Source organism: Artemia franciscana, chromosome 15 (assembly GCF_032884065.1).
Source record: "Artemia franciscana chromosome 15, ASM3288406v1, whole genome shotgun sequence".
Classification (NCBI taxonomy): domain Eukaryota; kingdom Metazoa; phylum Arthropoda; class Branchiopoda; order Anostraca; family Artemiidae; genus Artemia; species Artemia franciscana.
This window is the reverse complement of record NC_088877.1, coordinates 20,490,141-20,510,440: the sequence shown is the minus strand read 5'-3', so window position 1 is coordinate 20,510,440 and position 20,300 is coordinate 20,490,141. Positions and strand designations below refer to the sequence as shown.

Genomic DNA, 20,300 nt, shown 5'->3' with positions numbered 1-20,300 from the left:
TTGTCTCCTCTGTATTACACAAAATTACGCTCCTGACCTCAATCCCTTGCCACTTAGTGGTTGGAGAAGTGTAGGCATGTGGTTCTGGAACCACTCAAAGTTTTATATTAAAAGAAGGATTACTTATTATTATGCTTACTTATTAAAATTATTTACATGACAACTTCATCGTAATATTCCGTTCATACGTAAAATTGCGCATCCAAAGAGGAAGAAAGACAAATGAAAACAGTTCTGTAGGAGAATTCAGGTAATTCTTACCAAAATTTTTGAAATGAAAACAAGCTTAGTTTATAATACCGTTTATCGTCCCTACACAAGAAATGATCTTTTTAGAATTTCGATACATTTCTAAGCAATGACTGGCTCTTCTGTTTAAGGACAGGTCAATAGCTCCCTAAGTATAAAGGCACATTTCTGTTGAGCTAGCAAAATTTGCAACAGCCATGTCGATATGCAAACCTGTCCGCTCAGTTAACCTTTTGTATCGAAGCTACTCGTCTGGAGCTACTTTCTTAAGTGCTACTAATTTTTTTTTTTTTTTTAACAAAGAATTAAAGGTCTATTTCTTCTTAAAAAAAAGAAACGACACTATGTTTCCCTAGATTGGAGGTGATTAGAGACTGTATAAAAAAATAAGTTTTGAACTGAAACTAAAGAGCAACAGTAAAACTTAAAACGGACCAAAATTATTTGGTAAAATAAAAAAGATTACGGCAGTGTTGTTTCTAAATTAAATTTTAATCAAAAACGAGAAAAGATTTATTCAAAACACGAAGTTTTTCCGAGGGAAGTAAAGAGCGAAGTTGAAACTTAAAACGAACAAAAATTATCACTTCACAGCGTATCTAACACATATCAATAAAAAAAAGTGCAAATAAATCAACTGGTGATGTTTCTCCATAATTATAGGATTATGGAGAACTAGCGCTTTACTGAAAATATAAAGCCAAGCATAAAAAAGAAGAAGATTGATTTAGGAGTCAAAAGTAAATACGTAGCCTCTCAACAACAAACTAATCTATAACGCATTTCATAGTCTTACACGAGCCGTGATATCAGTAACTTTCAGTATACAATTAAAATTATCTTAAAAGCTTAGGCACAAAAATTATAAGTTTAAAGTCATTAAATAGTATAAAAAAATGGATTGATTTATCAGGTAATATCTTAGTCTTACCTAGTATTACTGGAAATGAAGAACATATCAACCGTAATATGCACTCTGGAAATCCAGTTATTTTACTCTATAAAACGAAAAATTTCAAGTTGCGATACAAATTTTAAAGCGAGTCTATACCTTTAATACTAATAAGTTTGCTTCATTTCGAACTTGTCTACTAAATAATCATGAAATGCCCTTTTCAGATTCAAAACGACTGTCAATCATCGAACTGAGCTCAATGTGCAGAGGTGATACCAAATGAAACGAAAAAAAACAAAGCAACAATCTAAAAATGCTTTACTTTTATAGGTTAAAAGTCTCCTTAAATGGTTTACTTTTACTATACCCAAACTCCTAAATTGTTTTGTGTTTTCAGTAAAGCGCTAGTTTTCTGTAATCCTACAAACATAGGGAAATATCACAAGTTGATTTATTTGCACTAGTTTTATTGATATATGTTAGATAGACTGCGAAGTAGTAATTTTTGTTTGTTTTAAGTTTCAACTTCGCTCTTTACTTCCCTCAGGAAAACTTTGTTTTTTAAATTAATATAGCCTAAACCGAAGTTAGTCAATCAGCTGAAAAAAAAAAAAAAAAAAACAAAAAACAAAAAAACATTAGAACAAGCTTAGTATTGAAACTACAGAATAAAAGAAAAGAAAATTATGATAAGCAGAAAAGCAGCCTCTATCCTAGAAGGAAGAGCAGCCAGTCCCTAAGGGGGCTGTCAGTTAATGGAAACATAGGAGAGGGCAAAAAATTATCATTTTTAAAACTATGGCTTGGGAATTATGTTGTTTCTTGTTTATTTTTTTTTCAATAAAAATACCAAAAAGGTATTTTACAACGAAAATAATTAAAAAAAATGCATGTAAAAATTTAGGAGAAGGTAATATAACTCACCAATCGATGCTTCTGGGCGCCTTTAGCCCAAATCTGGTAGTTAAAAGAGTTACTTCACTGAGATGGTATTTAAAAAGTAACGCACCAGGGCATTGTCTTTAAAATACATCATGTTTCACTATAGCTAACTAGAGTCTCAAGAATTAACGAGGGCATCGCTTTCCCCCAAACATAGAAGTGGGTGGAGAACTTATCCAATCATTGCCTTAACATCGGATGTTTGCTGAGCAAATATAAAGGGGAAAGTTAAACTGAAGCAAGCTTACGCACTTTGTAGTTCTACTAACCAAGGCCGTATCAAGGAAGGGGGCTTAGGGAGTTTGACCCCCCCCCCACAAATGTTTGTCTGAAAATGAATATAATCAGATCTTTGATGCGTTTTTCATTTCTTTGTAACCTCCCCCCCCCGACAAAATCCTGGGTATGTTCTTGCTACTAGCACATGGACAACTAGTAACATATTTTTTACTTGATAGAATTTATTCTTGGATAAATTTAAACTTGAATCGATAGTGTTGAGTGCTCATTAACTATAAAATATTTGATTTGATTGACTACAATATATTTCAATATTTGACGTTTTTCTTACTATTGTATTGTACTGAGGAAGAAGTCATAGTAATCGATGACCTAGGACCAACACGGCTTAGTTGATCGTACATTGCACCTTGATATAAGGAAAACAAACAGGTTGTGGTAAGGAACTGTAGTAAGGAGCGACCCAGCTCAATAGTAACCCAAACTCTAAAAAAGGGAATTTTTATAACAATAGTTACATCAAAAGAATTGCATTTTAATGTTGATTTTAAATATTTAAGTTTCATTAAGTTTAGACTTACCCATCAAAAGTTAGGAGCCTGAGAAAATTTGCCTTATTTTACAAAATAAGGGGAAACACCCCTTAAAAGTCCTAGAATCTTAACGAAAATCACATCGACAGATTCAGCGAATCAGAGAACCCTAGCGTAGAAATTTCAAGATCGTATCTAGAAAAATGTGGAATTTTGCATTTTTTGCCACAAGACAGATCACGGATGCGTGTTTATTTGTTTTTTTGTTGTTGTTGTTGTTGTTTTTTCCCAGGGGTGATGGTATTGACCCAGTGGTCCTAGAATGTCGTGAACGGGCTCATTCTAACAGAAATTGAAAGCTATAGTGCCCTTTTTAAATTGAGGGCACCTAGGCCCCCTCCCACGCTCATTTTTTCCCAAAGTCACCGGATCAAAATTCTGAGATATCTATTTTACTCAGCATAGTCGAAAAACCTAACAACTATGTCTTTGGGGACGACTTACTCCACCACAGTCCCCGTGGGAGGGGCTGCAAGTTACAAACTTTGACCAGTGTTTACATATTGTAATGGCTATAGGGAAGTGTACATACGCTCTCAGGGGGATTTTTTTGGTTGGGGTTGGGGTTGAGGGGAGGGGTTATAGGGGGGAACTTTTCATGGAGGAATTTGTCATGGGGGAAGAAAATTTCCATGAAGGGGACACAGGATTTTTTTTTGCATTTTTTAAAAGAACAATGTAAAAATAAATATAAAAATTTTTCTCAGCTGAAAGTAAGGAGCAGCATTAAAACTTGAAACGAACAGAAATTATTACGCATATGAGGGGTTCACCTCCTCCTTATACCTCGCTCTTTACGCTAAAGTAAGCTTATTAATTTCAACTATTTATTCTAAGGCCTTTGTGATTCAAGGGTCATTCTTAAGGAATTGGGACAAAATTTGAGCTTTAGTCTAACAAAATTATGAGGGGGTTAACCCCCTCATATACGTACTAAAAACATACGAATAAAGAAGTTCGTTACGTAAGTTAATTCGTAAGTTACGTATAAATTTTACTAAAAAAACGTTCGTAGAAAATTAAAAGTTCTAGTTGCCTTTTTAAATAACCAAAAAATTGGAAGGTAACTAGGCCTACTCCCCCACTCCTTTTTTCTCGAAATCGTCCGATCAAAACTATGAGAAAGCCATTTAGCCATAAAAATGAATTACTATGCAAATTTTGTTTTAATTATTCATTTGCGGAGAGCCAAAATAAAAACATGCATTAATTCAAAAACGTTCAGAAATTAAATAAAAACTACTTTTTTTAAGTGAAAGCAAGGAGCGATACTAAAACTTAAAACGAGCAGAAATTGCTTCGTATATGAAAGGGGCTGTTCCCTCCTCAACGCCCCGCTCTTTACGCTAAAGTTTTTACTGTTTTAGAAAGTAGAGTTGAGAGAAAGAGTCAAACTTTAGCGTAAAGAGCGGGGCGTTGAGGAGGGAACAGCCCCTTTCATATACGAAGCAATTTCTGCTCGTTTTAAGTTTTAATATCGCTCCTTACTTTCAGTAAAAAAAAAATCTTTTTTGTTACTTAATCAGTTTAAGAAGCTAACAGTAATCAACAATATTACTTCTGTCAGTGAAGGTCGTATCAGCTTGGATTGAAGTAGCCAGATGGCTATTAATCTTTTCCGGGAATACATTTTATTCTAGCTGCAATTGAATACACAGAAACCCATAGCCAGTGACCTTCCGTTCTATTCTAAAAGCCCCTTGTGAAAATAGTTTGTCGAAAGGGTGGATACAGCCAACTCAAACGGCTTCTGCTACAAGAGCTAGCAACATTCTCATTACTTAAACCCATTGAAGGATTGACAATTAGTGTTAAGTTAGAAAGAGTCTTGTAAGAGAAATTGTCTAAATTTATCCGAACAATCTTGGATCTAATAGGCTTGCCTTAACCAGATTCGAAAGGATGTCCACGCAACAGGTTTGTTCGAAATGTAGCCGATTCATTTAAAGCAGCAACGAACACAAGAATTTTAAGTTAAACTAGTGATAAGAACTTTATGCTTGCAACAACAATTGTTTCTTGTTTCCGGCTTGGATACTACAGTTTAGTTGAAGCAGAGGGAAAACCATTTCCTTGTACATACTGCTTTTGGAACCGTGAGTGCAGGGTTGCCACACCTAGTGATTTATCACTATTTCTAGTGATTTTTTATGCTGTAGTGATTTTCTTCTAGTGAGTGATTTATAATAATTTGGTTGTACAAACTAGTGATTTTTCCTACATCTAGTGATTTTTCACGATATAACGCGTAGATTCATGATTCAACAGAATAAACCATACAAGAAGCTAATTAACAGAAAAAAAACAAAAATTTCTATTGAGTAATCTAGTGATTCATGTGCTAATTTAGTGATTTTTCTCCAAGAATCTAGTGATTTTTTCACCGGATGGCAACCCTGCGTGACGGGAAGAACTAGAGATAGGAATGATGTGGCTCCTGAAAAGTATTTCATGCCCTGGCCATCGAAGTGTCCTCGCTTTTAGCGTTTCAAGAGACCAAAACCCATATTATCCAATGATGACCCATATAATAACACAATTTAGCAGCTGTTTGAAAGGACATAAACCCATTGGTCTACTGGAAAAGAAACTGACAAATATCCAGCTTTGGTATCTTAGAAGGTGTTAGAAGTGAACTAGAAGGTGTTAGTAGGAAGTAGAAGGAGTAGAAGGTGTTAGGTGTTACACAGCGTTTAGAAGGTGTTTAGTGCTGCAAGGGAATTTTTGTTCTACAGAGGGCAAGTTTAGTAAAAAAAAAAAAAGCTCTTTGTAAATCCTACGTTTTTGAAGTACAATTTTTTAGTTGTTTGCTATTATATTTATATAATATTGTATATTATTTGGTATATTTGTGTATTTACGGTATAATAGAGTGGTATGTTTTTATCACTTTCAATTCAATCAAAAAATATTGTAGTTGAACTGAAATTGCTTGAAACATTATTGAAGCCAGTTGCTTGAAAATGGCTAGCTTTCAAATAACCTGTTCATTGCGCATCCCTGTACCACCTTTAATTTACCTGGAAGTACCCCCCCCCCCAAAAAAAAAAATGTCTCGACCAGATTCAAGTCTACGAAAAGCGATAAGAAGAACCTTCCCGTGAAAGATTTTAGTGAGAAGAAAAATAAAGTTTTGAAAAGGAAGATTAGTCTATTATTTTTTATCCACTCTGTCTTATGTTATGGTAAGCTAAGAACAAAACGCATATTAAATGAGGTCTAAGTCTTAACGCATTTTAGGTCTTAAGCGCAATTTAAGTGAGAGTAATTTTAAATGCTGTAAAAGCACTCTTTTTACAGTTTTTTTTTTTCAAATTTCTTTCGTCCAGCTTAATGATTGGTGGACGAAATGAGTCGTATCCACTCTTTTAAAACTGGCGCAATTTCCAAAAATTTTTTCATGGAGGCAAAAAAACTGTTTTTGACATTAAACTATTTCTATTTCACAATTGATAGCTTAGTTTTCTGACTGTTAAACAGTTTGTGATAACGAACTGTAAGTAAGGAACAAATCAGCCCAATTGTAACTGAAACTCCTAAAACAGGAATTTAGATAACAATTAATACATCAAAAGAATTTGCTTTTAAATATATCAAATTCACTAAATTTCATGTTAGGCTACTCATCAAAAGCTACGAGCCAGAGAAAATTTGCCAGATTTTTTTAAACGGAAGGAAAACCCCCGGAAATCAAGCAATCTTAATGAAAACCACAAAATCAGACAAAGCATATCACAGAACCCTAACTGTAGAGGTTTCAAGTTCCTACCAACAAAATGGTAAATTTTACACTTTTTTTGGCAAAGGAAAAACAACGGATGTGTCTTTTTTGCAGGGATGACCGTATCCAATGGTCCTAGAAAATTGGGAGGGGGCTCGTTCGAGCCCTAGTGCTCTTTTCAAGTGACAAAAAGATTGGACAACAACTTGCCCCACTCCCACACCCTTTCTCTTCAAAGACATCCGCTCAAAACTTTGAAATTGGAAACCCAGCACAGGACAAGAAAAATGTTGAGAAAATAAGAAATACTGATAAAACAAACTTCAAATTTACAATGATTTTCTAGCTAATATCGTAACAGGGAATTAGGCTTCAAATGTAATACTATGTTGTTTTGCAATTAGTTGATAAACCCGACAATATTTCATAAATCATAGGCTAAAAAACTCAATTTCAGCATTATGTTATCGATTAAGGAATGAGTGCATGAAAAATATTACTCTCCCATTAGAAATAATCCCAAGAGCAATATTACTCAATTTCGTTAAAAGGTTTGTCAACAGTAACATCAAAAGAATATTTCATCTTAGCACCTCCATACCCTCAATTTTGTATTTCAGCCTGTCGACACACAAAATTATAAAAGAGTGTCAGACGTTCCGTACTCCGCAAAAAAAAGACAACCGCCAAGACAAGCGACACGCTATCCTCATTGATGGCGCTATCTGTACTCAAACAAGAATTATTCCTAAAACTGCAAGAAAACTTACCCTGATTCGTGCCTCTAGCCTCTCCTTTGCTTCATTGGCTTGATCTGTTGGTGAATTTGGCAACCGAGTTCTTTGTTCTTTGCACCAATCCACGTGTCTGTCAAAAGACTTAATCCCAAAACTTCTTTCACAGTGGGGACATGGGGTAACATCGTCAGGAACAGATTGAAAAACATTCACAGACCTCTTTTTAAAAGTGGGTCCAATCACTAACGCTGAAAGACCGGGAACTGCACTTCCTTTCGCAGCTCTTACACTTTGTATTAAATCATTATGTTGCTCTTTCCACTTGGACTGTCTCTTCTTTGCTGGTGTCAACGAGCTGTAAGATCGTTTCGTTGGAGCTGAAGGTGAGGTGGGCGATGAAAACTGCAGTTCAGTTCCTTGCAATCTTTGCTTCGATGAATCAAATACAGGCCTTTTTTTCTGAGCATTTTTCTCACATACGGATTGATGTCTAGATAATGAGTCGGGTTTAAAATTTCTTCCACATACAGAGCATGGTAAGAGGAAAAAGTATCCCGGCTCTAAGTCTAAAATAAAAAATTGATAAGCGGTTCTGTGACAGGCTAAAATTTTATTAAATGAAAAAGTTGTAAATTATCAAATGGGAGGGATTAAATCAGCTTCCCAGAATAATTTTTAAGAATATTATTTTTAATTTGATTTACAGCCTTTTCCGAAATATAGCCAGGAAATACACAAACATTCTACAGTTCAAAATTTGGTACATAGCTTACGGAAAAACAAATCCTGAAGCTAAGCAAGCTACAGCCTTTTGTGTTGCAGAACAACACTGCTGCTTTTGTTGTTGTCTCATTTCGCAATCATTGGTTTACATCTCAGTATAACAAGACAATAAAACTTGAAGATTTTTTTTTGTATGACTGTCATCAAAACAGATAAAGTATCGCCAGAAGGTGACAAGGTTTCCAATAGATTTCCAGACATACAATTAAATATTAATTTCTGGCAAATAGTATAAATAAGAAGCAAAACGTAACTATCCCAACCGTGAGAGAAAAATTCTTTGGGATAATTTAACGTAGGACTCGGATAAAGCATAAAAGTATCTCTTCGAGCCTGGAGATCAAAAATCTTATGTCTCTTCCAGATATCTAGGATGAAAATTTACAGAGGTCAATATAACAGTTCCGAATCGTATGTTTTACATGTGATATTCGATTTTTATCAAACTGTCTGACATGACACATTCATATAAAGCCAGGATCCATAAGCAGACTGAAACAAGTCAAACTGTGACCTGATTCATAGGTTGGGAAAGGGAGGGGATTTTCAAGAATCTAGCCACTTTTACATTCACCTAAAGGGGTTGTCACATCTCAGCCAAACTTGATGAAATTAAAGAAAAAGTATCCTAACTATGGTTCTTGACGTGCCAACCCAATCTGATGCTAGAAAGAGAAAGAAGAGAGATTCCTCTGAATTCTTATCATCAACACTTCCAGGTGAAAGGGGCTATCAGACATGGTCAGAAATAAGAGTCAGTGCGCTGGTTGTGCCTTTTTGAAGTCCTAAAGTCGCCTGACTGATGGGGGGGGGGGCCACAAAAATTCTTAGGACACTCAGTCATAAGGACACTTGCCAGAAGAGCTTGTTGGGTTTTATTGAGACTTGGTGAAACGTAAGAACTAATGTCCTGGTTTTGATCCAACCTTTTTTCCGGGAAGGAAAGAAAGAGGGGCCCCAGAATTCTTGTCATCAGGAGACCTAGCAGAAGAGACGATGAGATCTCAGCTAAGCTTTGTCGGAAGCAGGAGTAACTCTTGTAATCATGCAATTTGTAATCATGCAATTACCAGAAAGACTTATCACATTTTAGCGAAACCTGGTGGTATGTAAGAGATAATGTCTTACTAGTACTTCTTAGATTAGGATCCGGTCCGAACTATGTGGGTGAGGGATACTACTTCCTTCCAATAACCAAATGATTTCTCAAATCTCAAGCAATCTATGCCAAAAATTACTGTTAATGTCTTAGGCATGCCTTTTCATATTCCGGGATCGATTAAACCTCTGCGTTGAAAGAGGCAGAGAGTACCTAAATTACTGACATAAGCAATTTTACCGGATGGTATGTCCAGTCCAGACAGATCTTTATAGGAAGCAAGAGCGAGGCTCATCGCTGTGCCTTTTTAAGGTATGCGTGTGATTCAATCTCTGTGGGAGGAGGGAAGGTATCAAAATCTTGCCAACAAAATGTTGCGCAACAGCTAAAGCTTTCGCATTGATTCCCCGTGTTCGATCAGATGACTGCTATCAACGGGCTACTTTGTAGTCATCCACAACCACAAGAATGGTCTTTCAAATCTCAGTTAAATTTGATTTGGGTTACCAGCTAAGACTTTTGTTGTGCTCTTCGAGTGTTCCAGTCAGAACGATAAACCTAGTCCCTTTTACTGCTACGCAACTATGACCCATGCATAACCATTGTTGTAAAAGTTCACTGAATCTCAAGACTGGAGGTCCAGTTCTTGTATTTTGTTTTAACAATTTGGCATGATATGTAATGTTTCATTATTGCGGAACAAAACTGTTAATTTCTATTTGTTTCACATTTCATTTCTTCATTCGTAGTAAATTTCTACTCGTTCTAGGTTGAAATCTTACCTAAGCTAATTTGTGGCTGCTTCGGGTATAGACTTGCTTTTTCATTTTCATGGCAAAACTTGTTTCTATCTTCATTTAATTCATTAAAGCGCGGAATACATTCTAGCCATTGAGGGGCCGCCAAACCACTTTTGTTTGTAGTTATTTCTGTTCATTTTAAGTTTGAATTCATCGTTTAGTGTAATCTCTGTTCATTTTAATCTTCTTGTCTTCAGTCAAAAGAATTCCTGTTCGTTCTAGGTTTGCTATATTATTATTATTATAAAACATTATTATTATTCTTATTATATATATATTATATATATATATATATATATATATATATATATATATATATATATATATATATATATATATATATATATATATATATATATATATATATATATATATATATATATATATATATATATATATATATATATATATATATATATATATATATATATATAAATTAATATATATATTAATATATATATTAATATATATATATATATATATATATATATATATATATATATATATATATATATATATATATATTAATATACAATATATATATATATATATATATATATATATATATATATATATATATATATATATACATATATATATATATATATATATATATATATATATATATATATATATATATATATATATATATATATATTGTAAAAATTAATGTACGCTCCTTTCAAGTCTTATTTTCACACTTTATTTTTCGTAAAAAAAAAAAAAAAAAAAAAAAAAAACTGTTCACCCAAGATTGTGTCGAAGAATCACGTCACAAAGGTGTACGTAAAGGTGCTTTTAAGACAGCAGACCTTGCCCCTCACTACATGCCGGAGCCGGGAGCACCGATGAATAGATACTTTACCGGAAATAAGTACATCAATCTATACAGGGGCACTTCCGTAGTATCGAAATACAGGGGAGCATTTTTAAAAGAAAAATAACATGGCATTTCTTTTTGTTTGAAATAAAAACCAGTACATTGTTGTAGCGGTTGCTACAACCTGATACAGAGTTGGCCCATAAAAACAAAAAAGTAAGAAAATTGATTTTGAAATAACTGGCCAGAGAAAATTCCCCAATTGATACTTATTAGAAAATAATTGGTATTTCCAGAATCTGACAAAATAATGGTCTATATTCAAAGAAGGAAATATTCAAGTATTTTGAAAAATAGTCTGAAACCCTTCGAAAATTAGGTCTGATCGAAAAAGAGTTCAACATTTGCCCTTCTTTTTTAAAACCGTTTTCTAAGGTTTACAATTAAGGTAGAAACCTCATTTAAGATACTAATCTTTCAGGACTCATTCCTTTACTTGACATAGAACAATTACGTATGCTTTCGTATGTATGTTCTACTTTGTTTCTATCAAAAGAATTATCATCTTCGTAATGCAAAAAAAAAAAAATTCATATTCAAAATCCTTTTACTCCTTCTGTAAGGCCAGCTTTTAATCCTCTTATGGTGAGTAGTATAGCGTGGAACGTGAAGCCTGAATCAGTCCGAAGGTGCCATTCTTTTAGGTTGTTAAAAAACCTCTTAAAATTTCTTAGGTTTTTAGACGATATTTTTTTTCTATCGTTTTTGCGTAGGATTCACTAAAGTCTGATTAACCTATTGAAATCACTTAACTCATCAAATCTTTTTTTTTTAGCATTTTTTTTATCTTTTTTTGTAAGTAAGTTACTTTTTTCTCTGAATAGCCTAAGTGACTCATGTGTCTACCCTTACTTTACATATTTTATCTTACTATCAGGCATATTTGAAATCCCTCGACAAGACATTCACAGTTTAGGTGCACAGATGTGTCTCTTTATATTGTCTTTTTCTTCTTTTTCGCGAGCCTAAGGTCCCTAATGGGTGGTCGTTAGTCAAAGATCTCATTCGAAAGACATAATTTCCCGACCTTTTAAATATGTTGAACAAAATATCTATCTCAAAATATTGATTGAAAGTGTTTGGGGAAATGGTGGTGGGGGTCATTTGCCCTCCGATCACTTTCGATTAATAAAAAGGGCACTAGTCCTCTCAATTTCCAATCGAATGAGTCCTTTTTGGAATTTTGGTAAATACATCACAGTTCATATTAGGCTATTGACTTACCAATAAAGTGAACATACCACTCGATGCCTTTTTTATGCTATTTACGAATACAATAATCGCTTCTATCACAAATTCAAATTTAAGCACTTTTTGAGCTCTTAAAAATGACGAAAAGTTAGGTCACAAAACGTTTAAATTTTAATTTGCGGTAGAAGCGATTATAATATTCGTAAAGAGCATAAAAAAAGGCATCGAATGGTATGTTCATTTTACGGTAAGTCAATAATATGAACTGTGATACGTTTACCCCTAATTGGAATTAGCGTTAAAAACCGCATCAAGTGGTATTTTCAGCTCTTAGCTGTCAATTAATCGAGAAAACCAAAAAATAAACCCTATCTTATAAACTACCCGACCATATTTAGTTCTTTAAACATTAGGGTGTTCAGGAGGGGTGAAAAAAAAAGCAAGTATCTAAAAAGAATTATACAGACCTTGATCGGCAGGCGTTTCCTTCAAGTCATCACTTATATCAGTACTTTTATCCACATCTTCACTGGTCATTGCTTCCATACTCACTAAGATCTAATTTGATTATTATCCCCACCCAATCAACATATAAGGAGGGAAAGTACTACAGGTAAACACTAATTCGAACAACATGTATAGTCATTCATCAACCATCTCTAACTGAATGACTGATGTTGTTTTACGAACGGCCCAAATGTAACTTGTAATTCCACATGACTCGCTTGAGAGATGCTAATGACTTGTTGTTGCATTGTTTGATTAGGTTTTTTTCTCTCCTCGTTTTTATTATTCCTCTCGTGTATTTGATAAGACATAAAACTCTTTGGCTGATAAGTAAATCTTTGCTTGTTTACCTTCATTAAAAACAAAAAAAGCTCGAAGAGGTATAATTTTGACGTAAGTAAATTTATATCCCTAGATTACAATAAATTTTGTAATCCAGGCAGGATCACAGTGGAGTGAGTTGTTAGTGCCTAGGACCAAATTACCATTTCTAGTGCTTATGTATTATACCGCCAACACTCAAGTTACGCTGTGTAAAACTAAGGAAGAAACCGGTTTTATCTGACTGTATTAAGAAACCTTTAGCTTATGCTCAGTGGATAACAAAGGGCGGGTGACACGACCCACTTGAATTATATAATTTAGGCTATATGTTTGCACATTATAAGGGTGTGGCTGGGGGTTAGGTTACCCCCTCCTATGCGCAAATATATAGCCTAAATTTATTCTGAAGTATTATACTTTCATCATGTTTAGGTATTTTTCATTAGGATTAAACTAACTTCATTTCTTGAGTCTTGACGTTATAAAACATACGTACCTCATTTCTTCCTAAATTTCCAGTATTTTGGTGGGGAAATTTGATTTGGGCACGTATAAAAAATCTAATTTGTAGGGGGAGGGATTATAAAAAAACAAGTGCAAAAAACAGACGAATTGTATGGAAAGTCTAGGAAATTGTCTGTAAAGCCTCTAGATTCCAATGAGAATGGGCCCAAAGGAATCCAGGCACACATACTTGTTTTATTTTGGCCTTTTTTTCAAAATAAATTCTTATTTATGTGTTTGAAACGGGTACCTAGCAGTGGCATCAATTGGAGGGGTATTGGGGCCTATGTTCCCTAGATATTCCCTCCCTTCTTGGATTTTGAAAGATACCTTTGGGGTATTTTATTGAAAAACGTTTTCTTACTTGGAGGGGGTATTGAAAGATGCGGTTTTAGCATTGATTGAAAAAAGGACTTCCCCCCCCCTTTCATATTGAAAAATATTCTTTGCTCCTTCCGCTTAAATTTTCAAGTAAAGAAATAAACGACGTAATTGACATTCAAAAAATAAAAATACTGACAATTTTTCATAGTAAAAGGGAATCAAGCCCTTCCCGTTTTCGGCTACTAATTTCTGATTGCTCTTGAATTCTCCCAAAAAGTTGTACGACAACATAAGCAAATTTCTTATACAATTCTTTACTCGTCTTGTGCAATTACATGATTTTTACCGAAATCGTACACCCTTTATTCTAGCGCCTTTCCAGATTTATGAGCTAGAGAGCAAACATATGTCGTTTATAACTAGCAGGATGTAAATGGCCGATATATGAGCAGGGCCATCCAGAGGAGGAGGGTACGTACAATTTTCGGGATTTAAGGCGGGCACGAGCTTAAGGATTGTTTTTGAGGGAGGCGGGATTAAAAAAACTGATTTTTTTATTGGAAATGACCTGGAAATGACCAGGTATTAATAAACTATAGGAATTTGGGGAAGGCCTAGGCTTGGCTACCCCTTGTGTATGTCCCTGGATCGAGCCTCAAAGGTTTCAACGCAGGATTTTTTAAACTGCAAATCTAGTTATAAGGTATATTGAAATTATAATTAGATTTTATCGGAATTTTTCATGACTTATTTGTTCCGCAGGAAAAAAAAGTTGAAAATAAAAATAATTTGCGGTCCAAAACTTTGAAAAAAGTTATTTTGCAGTATACAATCCCAAAATTTAATATTTTTTGGTACCTGCTATGACCTGTCATATTCATGTGCATTTGTACTATATTAAAAAAAGGAAAGGGGTCACGAAGAAACTTGTCCCCAGGACCCTGTCTTGGCCCTAAATGACTCTGTGGAAAGAGGGATTGTAAAATCGGAAAATTATGGTCCCTATCTGTTCCACGCATAAAGGGATCGACTTTTCTGCTACGAATCATTTTCTTGGTAAAAAAAAGACGGTGCTCAGCTACCTTTTGGCATAGTTCAATATCTAGACTCTTTCCCTCTTTCAAATATTAATTTTAAATATGTTCATCCAGAAGATTGTCATAGACTGATTGAAATTCATTGTTATCTTGCATGCTTCGCTCAACATGAGCGATCTCAACTGACACGGTTCTTTTACCGGAATTTTCCCCTGCTTGCTCTCATCCAAATCTAGGGTTTTCAGTGCCTGTCCCAAGTAGATGCTATTTCATTGTTCTGACTCTGTCTTCAGCTCCATGCATGTACATACAGTAGTGTTCTTGTTGTTTATGTCAGTTGTAACGCCACGGAAAAATTTAGGTTTGGTGAGAGGGTCTAGCCCCCTCGCCGTTAAACAAAAACGCATTAAAAAAAATGCTCCTTTTTGTCTACCATGACTATTTAAAGAAGTCTTCTATAGATTGGCTCTCCTACAACGAGATAGAACTCCCATCGCTCCCACGATAGAATAATGACTACTTCATGGTAACTAAGTCATGTAGTGCTTGGTCCCTTGTCTGAGACCGTACTCAAGTTTCTACCAATAATTGACTGACTAATTTGCTGGGTTCGCTAATGGTGCTGAGATTGAAAGGTATCAAAAAACAAACTAAATAAGTTGGCTTACATCAGCCAAATTACTCTTGCGTTTCTTCGAATGCATAAAATTTGAGTGCTTATTATCCAATGACAGTAAGCACGTTTTCAAAGGTCTTTGATTTTTAATTATCCTTTTCGTTTTATCTCTTTCTGAATTAAGTATACACCGTAGTACAGATATAACGCTAAATATTGCAATTGATGTCATTTTGTTTTTTGGGGGAGAGTCAAGGAAAATTCTTAAGAGTGGGAGTGAGTAAAACGAAAGAGATATACCATACCACTTTTGTAAAAATTTCCTCGGTACTTACGTGTTATAGCGACCACACAAAAAGAGTGAAGTTAGGTTAATCCTAAGGAAATATACCAAAACATGATGAAAATATGATATTTTAGTACCATAATTGTGGAAAACACAACAGAGAATTATGGAAAGCAGACAACCCATAACGTATTATATTAAATACCTAACCACCTCTACAAATTTAATATTTGATTAAAATATACCTATATAGTAGTTTATCTCGCTGAGACTAAGCTAATTAACTCCTAATCGAGACAGAAAAATTGGTTTTACTTAGCTCAAGAACTTGTGTTTAGTCGCTATAACACGTTAGTACCATTTTCCCATTTTAAGCAGCATTTTACAAATTTTTGAATCTTTGGATGGTATGATTCCTCAAATGACATTTCCACCCAGCAACCAATATTAAGATCATTTCGTAACATTGCGCTGGCCACAAGCAAGGGCACAATTTACACATATAGTTCTGAACTGGAGAAAATTAGCTTCATAGTAACATAGCTTGGGCAGCCTATAAATGAGAGATTAAATAAAAAAAACTAGTTTTTTAACTGAAAGTAAAAAGCAACATTAAACCTCAAAACGAACAGAAATTACTCCGTGTATGAAAGGGGCTGTTCCCTTCTCAACGCCCCGCTCTCTACGCTAAAGTTTGACTTTTTCTCCCAATTCTACTTTATTAAACAGTAAAAAACTTTAGCGTAAAGAGCGGGGCGTTGAGAAGGGAACAGCCCTTTTCATACACAGAGTAATTTCTGTTCGTTTTAAGTTTTAAAGTCGCTCCTTACTTTCAGTTAAAAAAACTAGTTTTTTATTTAATTTCTGAACGTTTTTGAATTAATGCATGTTTGATTTTGGCTCTCCGCACATAAATTATTATAATAAAATTTGCATATTAATCCTTTTTTTGGCTAAATGGTTTTCTCTTAGTTTTGATCAGATGATTTTGAGAAATAAGGAGTGGGGAAGGAGGCCTAGTTGCCCTTCAATTTTTCGGTTACTTAAAAAGACAACTAGAACTTTTAATTTTTAACGAACGTTTTTATTAGTAAGAAATACACGTGACTTAAGAATTAACTTACGTAGCAAACTTTTATATTCTTATATTTTTATTATGTATATGAGGGGGTTTTCCCCCTCATTAATACCTCGCTCTTTACACCAAAGCTTAAGTTTTGTCCCAATTCTTTAACAATGACCCCTGAATCAGAAAACCGCAGAATAAATAGTTGAAATTACTAAAAATACTTTAGCATAAAGAGCGAGGTATTTAGGAGGAGAAGAACCCCTCATATACGTAATAATCTCTGTTCGTTTAAGTTTTAATGCTACTCCTTACTTTCAATTGAAAAAACTTTTTCATGTTTATTTTTTCATTGTTTTTTTGCAGCACTCTTTTGATTAAATTTCTCTTCCTCCATGACTAATTCCTCCAAGGAAATATCCTCCCAAATAGCCCCCTTCCCCTCAACCCCCCCCCCAAAAAAAAAAACGAAAAAATCCCCCTGAAAACGTCTGTACACTTCCCAACAACCATTACTGTATGTAAACACTGGTCAAAGTTTGTAACTTGCAGCCCCACCCCCGGGGACGAGTAAGTCATTCCTAAAGACATAGTTTTTATGGTTATCGACTATGGTGAAAAAAATGGCCTTTTCAAAATTTTGATCCGTTGACTTTGGGAAAAAATGAGCGTGGGAGGGGGCCTAGGTGCCCTCCAATTTTTGGGTCACTTAAAAAGAGAACTAGAACTTTTCATTTCCGTTAGAATGAGCCCTATTGCGACATTTTAGGACCGCTTGGTCGATGCGATGACCCCTGGAAAAAAAAAAAAATAAACACGCACCCGTGACCTGTCTTCAGGCAAAAAATACGAAATTCCACATTTTTGTAGATAGGAGCTTGAAATTTTTGCAAGAGGTTTCTCTGATACACTGAATGCGATTGTGTGATTTTTGTTAAGATTCTTTGACTTTTGGAGGGTGTTTCCCCCTATTTTCAAAAATAAGGCAAATTTTCTCAGGCTCGTAACTTTTAATGAAAAGACTAAATTTGATGAAGTTTATATCCTTTTGATCCTTTTGATGTATCTTTTAGTATCAAAAATCCGTTTTTAAGAGTTTCATTTACTATTGAGGCGGGTCGCTCCTCACTACAATTCGTTATCACGGACTGTTTGATAAAGTATTAAATTGGACCGATACAAGTTTTGATGTTTTGGAGGTACCGGTATCCCCACCGAATACCCTGATAAGGCATAAAATAAGTGTTTGTCAGTTGAAGCGACAGAGAATCTTGTAAAAATATTATTTACCTTAAGTATATAACATTTTGTAGATATTGCTTTTGTCGTTTCTATAACATGTAACATAAAAATAATGTGTAACAACGGTTTTTTTCATCTGACAGATAATAAATCACCTTCTCGTAATTTTGATTGAACTGGGAAAGTATATTTTGGTCAAAACAAATAGATACTTTTTTTCTTTTCTTTTTAAATAAAAACCCCATTTAAGAACTATTTATGCTTAGTTTGTTGCGATTTGGGACTTTCTGGTTGCAACCCTAAGGATATTCGATTAATGTTATTTAGCCATTAAGAATCACTATCTAGACAATTCCTAGATGATCTATAGTCGGAGAGTGTAGGAGTATAAAAGTTAAGTAAAAAAAAAAGCTACAAATCACTCTAACAAATAAAACAGAGCAATGGTCTACAAAAAAAAGTATTTAGCCTAAATATAATTGAATAGAACGCATAAAAGAAAACTGAAGAAAAAGATCTCAAGCTTTTACTAGATTGTGGAAAAGAAGAAAGGGTTATAGATAGAGAAAGCAAATTCAGAGTAAACAATTACCAATTCTAGTTTTGGCTATGTCCAAAGGCTCATTAATTTTGAATCTCAAAACCACATGTAGTTCGGTGTTGCTAGAACAGGTTTGAAACTCAAGTAAACATTTAGAATATTTTAAATGGAAATTACAAGTTGAAAAAAACCACATATTCTAAAACCATGAAAAAAGAGAGGGGTAAAGAAGATTTGTAAAGTTAGGTAGTTCTAAATGGTTTCCTATCTTCAAAAGGCAACCTTATAAAATTCTAAAAAGAATAAAAAAAAAAATATAAAACTATTAACTACCTTAATCCTGAGTTTAGCTTTTACCCCACCCACTTCCCCCTAAGGGAGAAGCATATAGTCCGGGCTATATGTGGTCATTCTAATTTATCCTCTAAGGAATCTTAAACAACACGCACTAATCAAACGAACACTTTTCTAAAGGTGTAGTTTTGTATAAAATCCAGGCTATATATGCTCCATTAGGAATGGGAAAGGAAGGGGGTCAAAGTAACGCTTAGATATGAGATAAGTAATTATTCTAGATTGCTATAAAGTAGTTTTCCGAATTTCAGGCCATTCCTTTTGAAGAAAGGTAACCCTTAAGGATTAACCAAAGCTGGACGGAGGTTGTTGCAGGGGACATAGACCCTAGAGAAAACAGACTCTATAATGGTTTATAACCGAAAATTCCTTAAATTGGCATTATAATAGACGTTTTGGTCATGAACAAAAGTATAGTTGCTTCTGAGGTGTTCTGATCTGATTCTAACCTATGAAAATCAGCATCCTGACTACCTTCCTATGGTAAATTTATCATAATGCCATATAATTAATCAGAGAAAATAAATGTAAACAAGCCTCTATCTGTAATTTTGCGCTGAACTTGAAGACCTTTAAGATGTCACTAATGCTTAAGAAATATAGTATATATATATATATATATATATATATATATATATATATATATATATATATATATATATATATATATATATATATATATATATATATATATATATATATATATATATATATATATATACACTGAGCTTGAAAATTGCAAAGCAAAAGAATAAATACTGCACCTTGCTTAGTATCCACCATTTTAATGCTCAAGCTTTTTTTTTTAAGAATAAAGTCAAACTTGGTAAAATACAAGCTATTGTCAAAAAAAAAAATTAAACTTAGCAAATAGTCAAATATTTTGGCAAGCAGTAATTCACATCCAACCAAGGCGAACTACATCTGTGTGGCAAAATATGCACACTAAAACTTGGCACTCTTTTTGATTTTTCAACTACTCATTTACATCATTTTTGCTCGCACCTACTGTTTGATCGGTCGCCTAGAGCAACCAAAGGATGTTTGCTTTTAATTGAGAACAGGGAGGAGGAAACACTAAGAAAAATAAGTGTCACCTGTCATAAAAGACAAGAAAAACCTGCTCCTTCTCAAATTGACGAAATAGTACCCTGGCAGATGTTGACAGAAAATTAACAATAGACTGTTCCACGATTCTTCATGTTCAGCGGGACTTTATAGGAAATAATATCAATTGTTTAAAACTGAAAGCGCAATCCCAATGAAAATTAAAACGAACTAGAACTGTTCTGTATATTATTTATGGGGCTGCTGCCCCTAACTTAAGTGTATTCTCTGGAATAATGTTTCTAATCACTTCTTGTAACTG

General features: G+C 34.2%; 1 protein-coding gene across 7 annotated transcripts in view; it reads right to left on the bottom strand.

Annotated features, from left to right (window-relative positions):
- The window catches only part of LOC136036160 (uncharacterized), a 91,786-nt gene extending 71,908 nt beyond the window's left edge, over positions 1-19,878 (bottom strand). For 4 of the 7 annotated variants that reach the window (XM_065718223.1, XM_065718219.1, XM_065718220.1 and 1 more), the window contains exons 1-2: positions 12,598-12,818; positions 7,411-7,943 (exon numbers count right to left, since the gene is read on the bottom strand). In XM_065718223.1, the coding sequence (XP_065574295.1) occupies positions 7,411-7,943; positions 12,598-12,676 (612 nt within the window). In that variant the 5' untranslated portion in view covers positions 12,677-12,818. Of the gene's footprint in view, positions 1-7,410; positions 7,944-12,597; positions 12,819-19,695 lie in introns of those variants that run through there. The other 3 variants (XM_065718224.1, XM_065718226.1, XM_065718221.1) reach the window with 2 other exon arrangements.
- Positions 19,879-20,300: the final 422 nt, after the last annotated feature.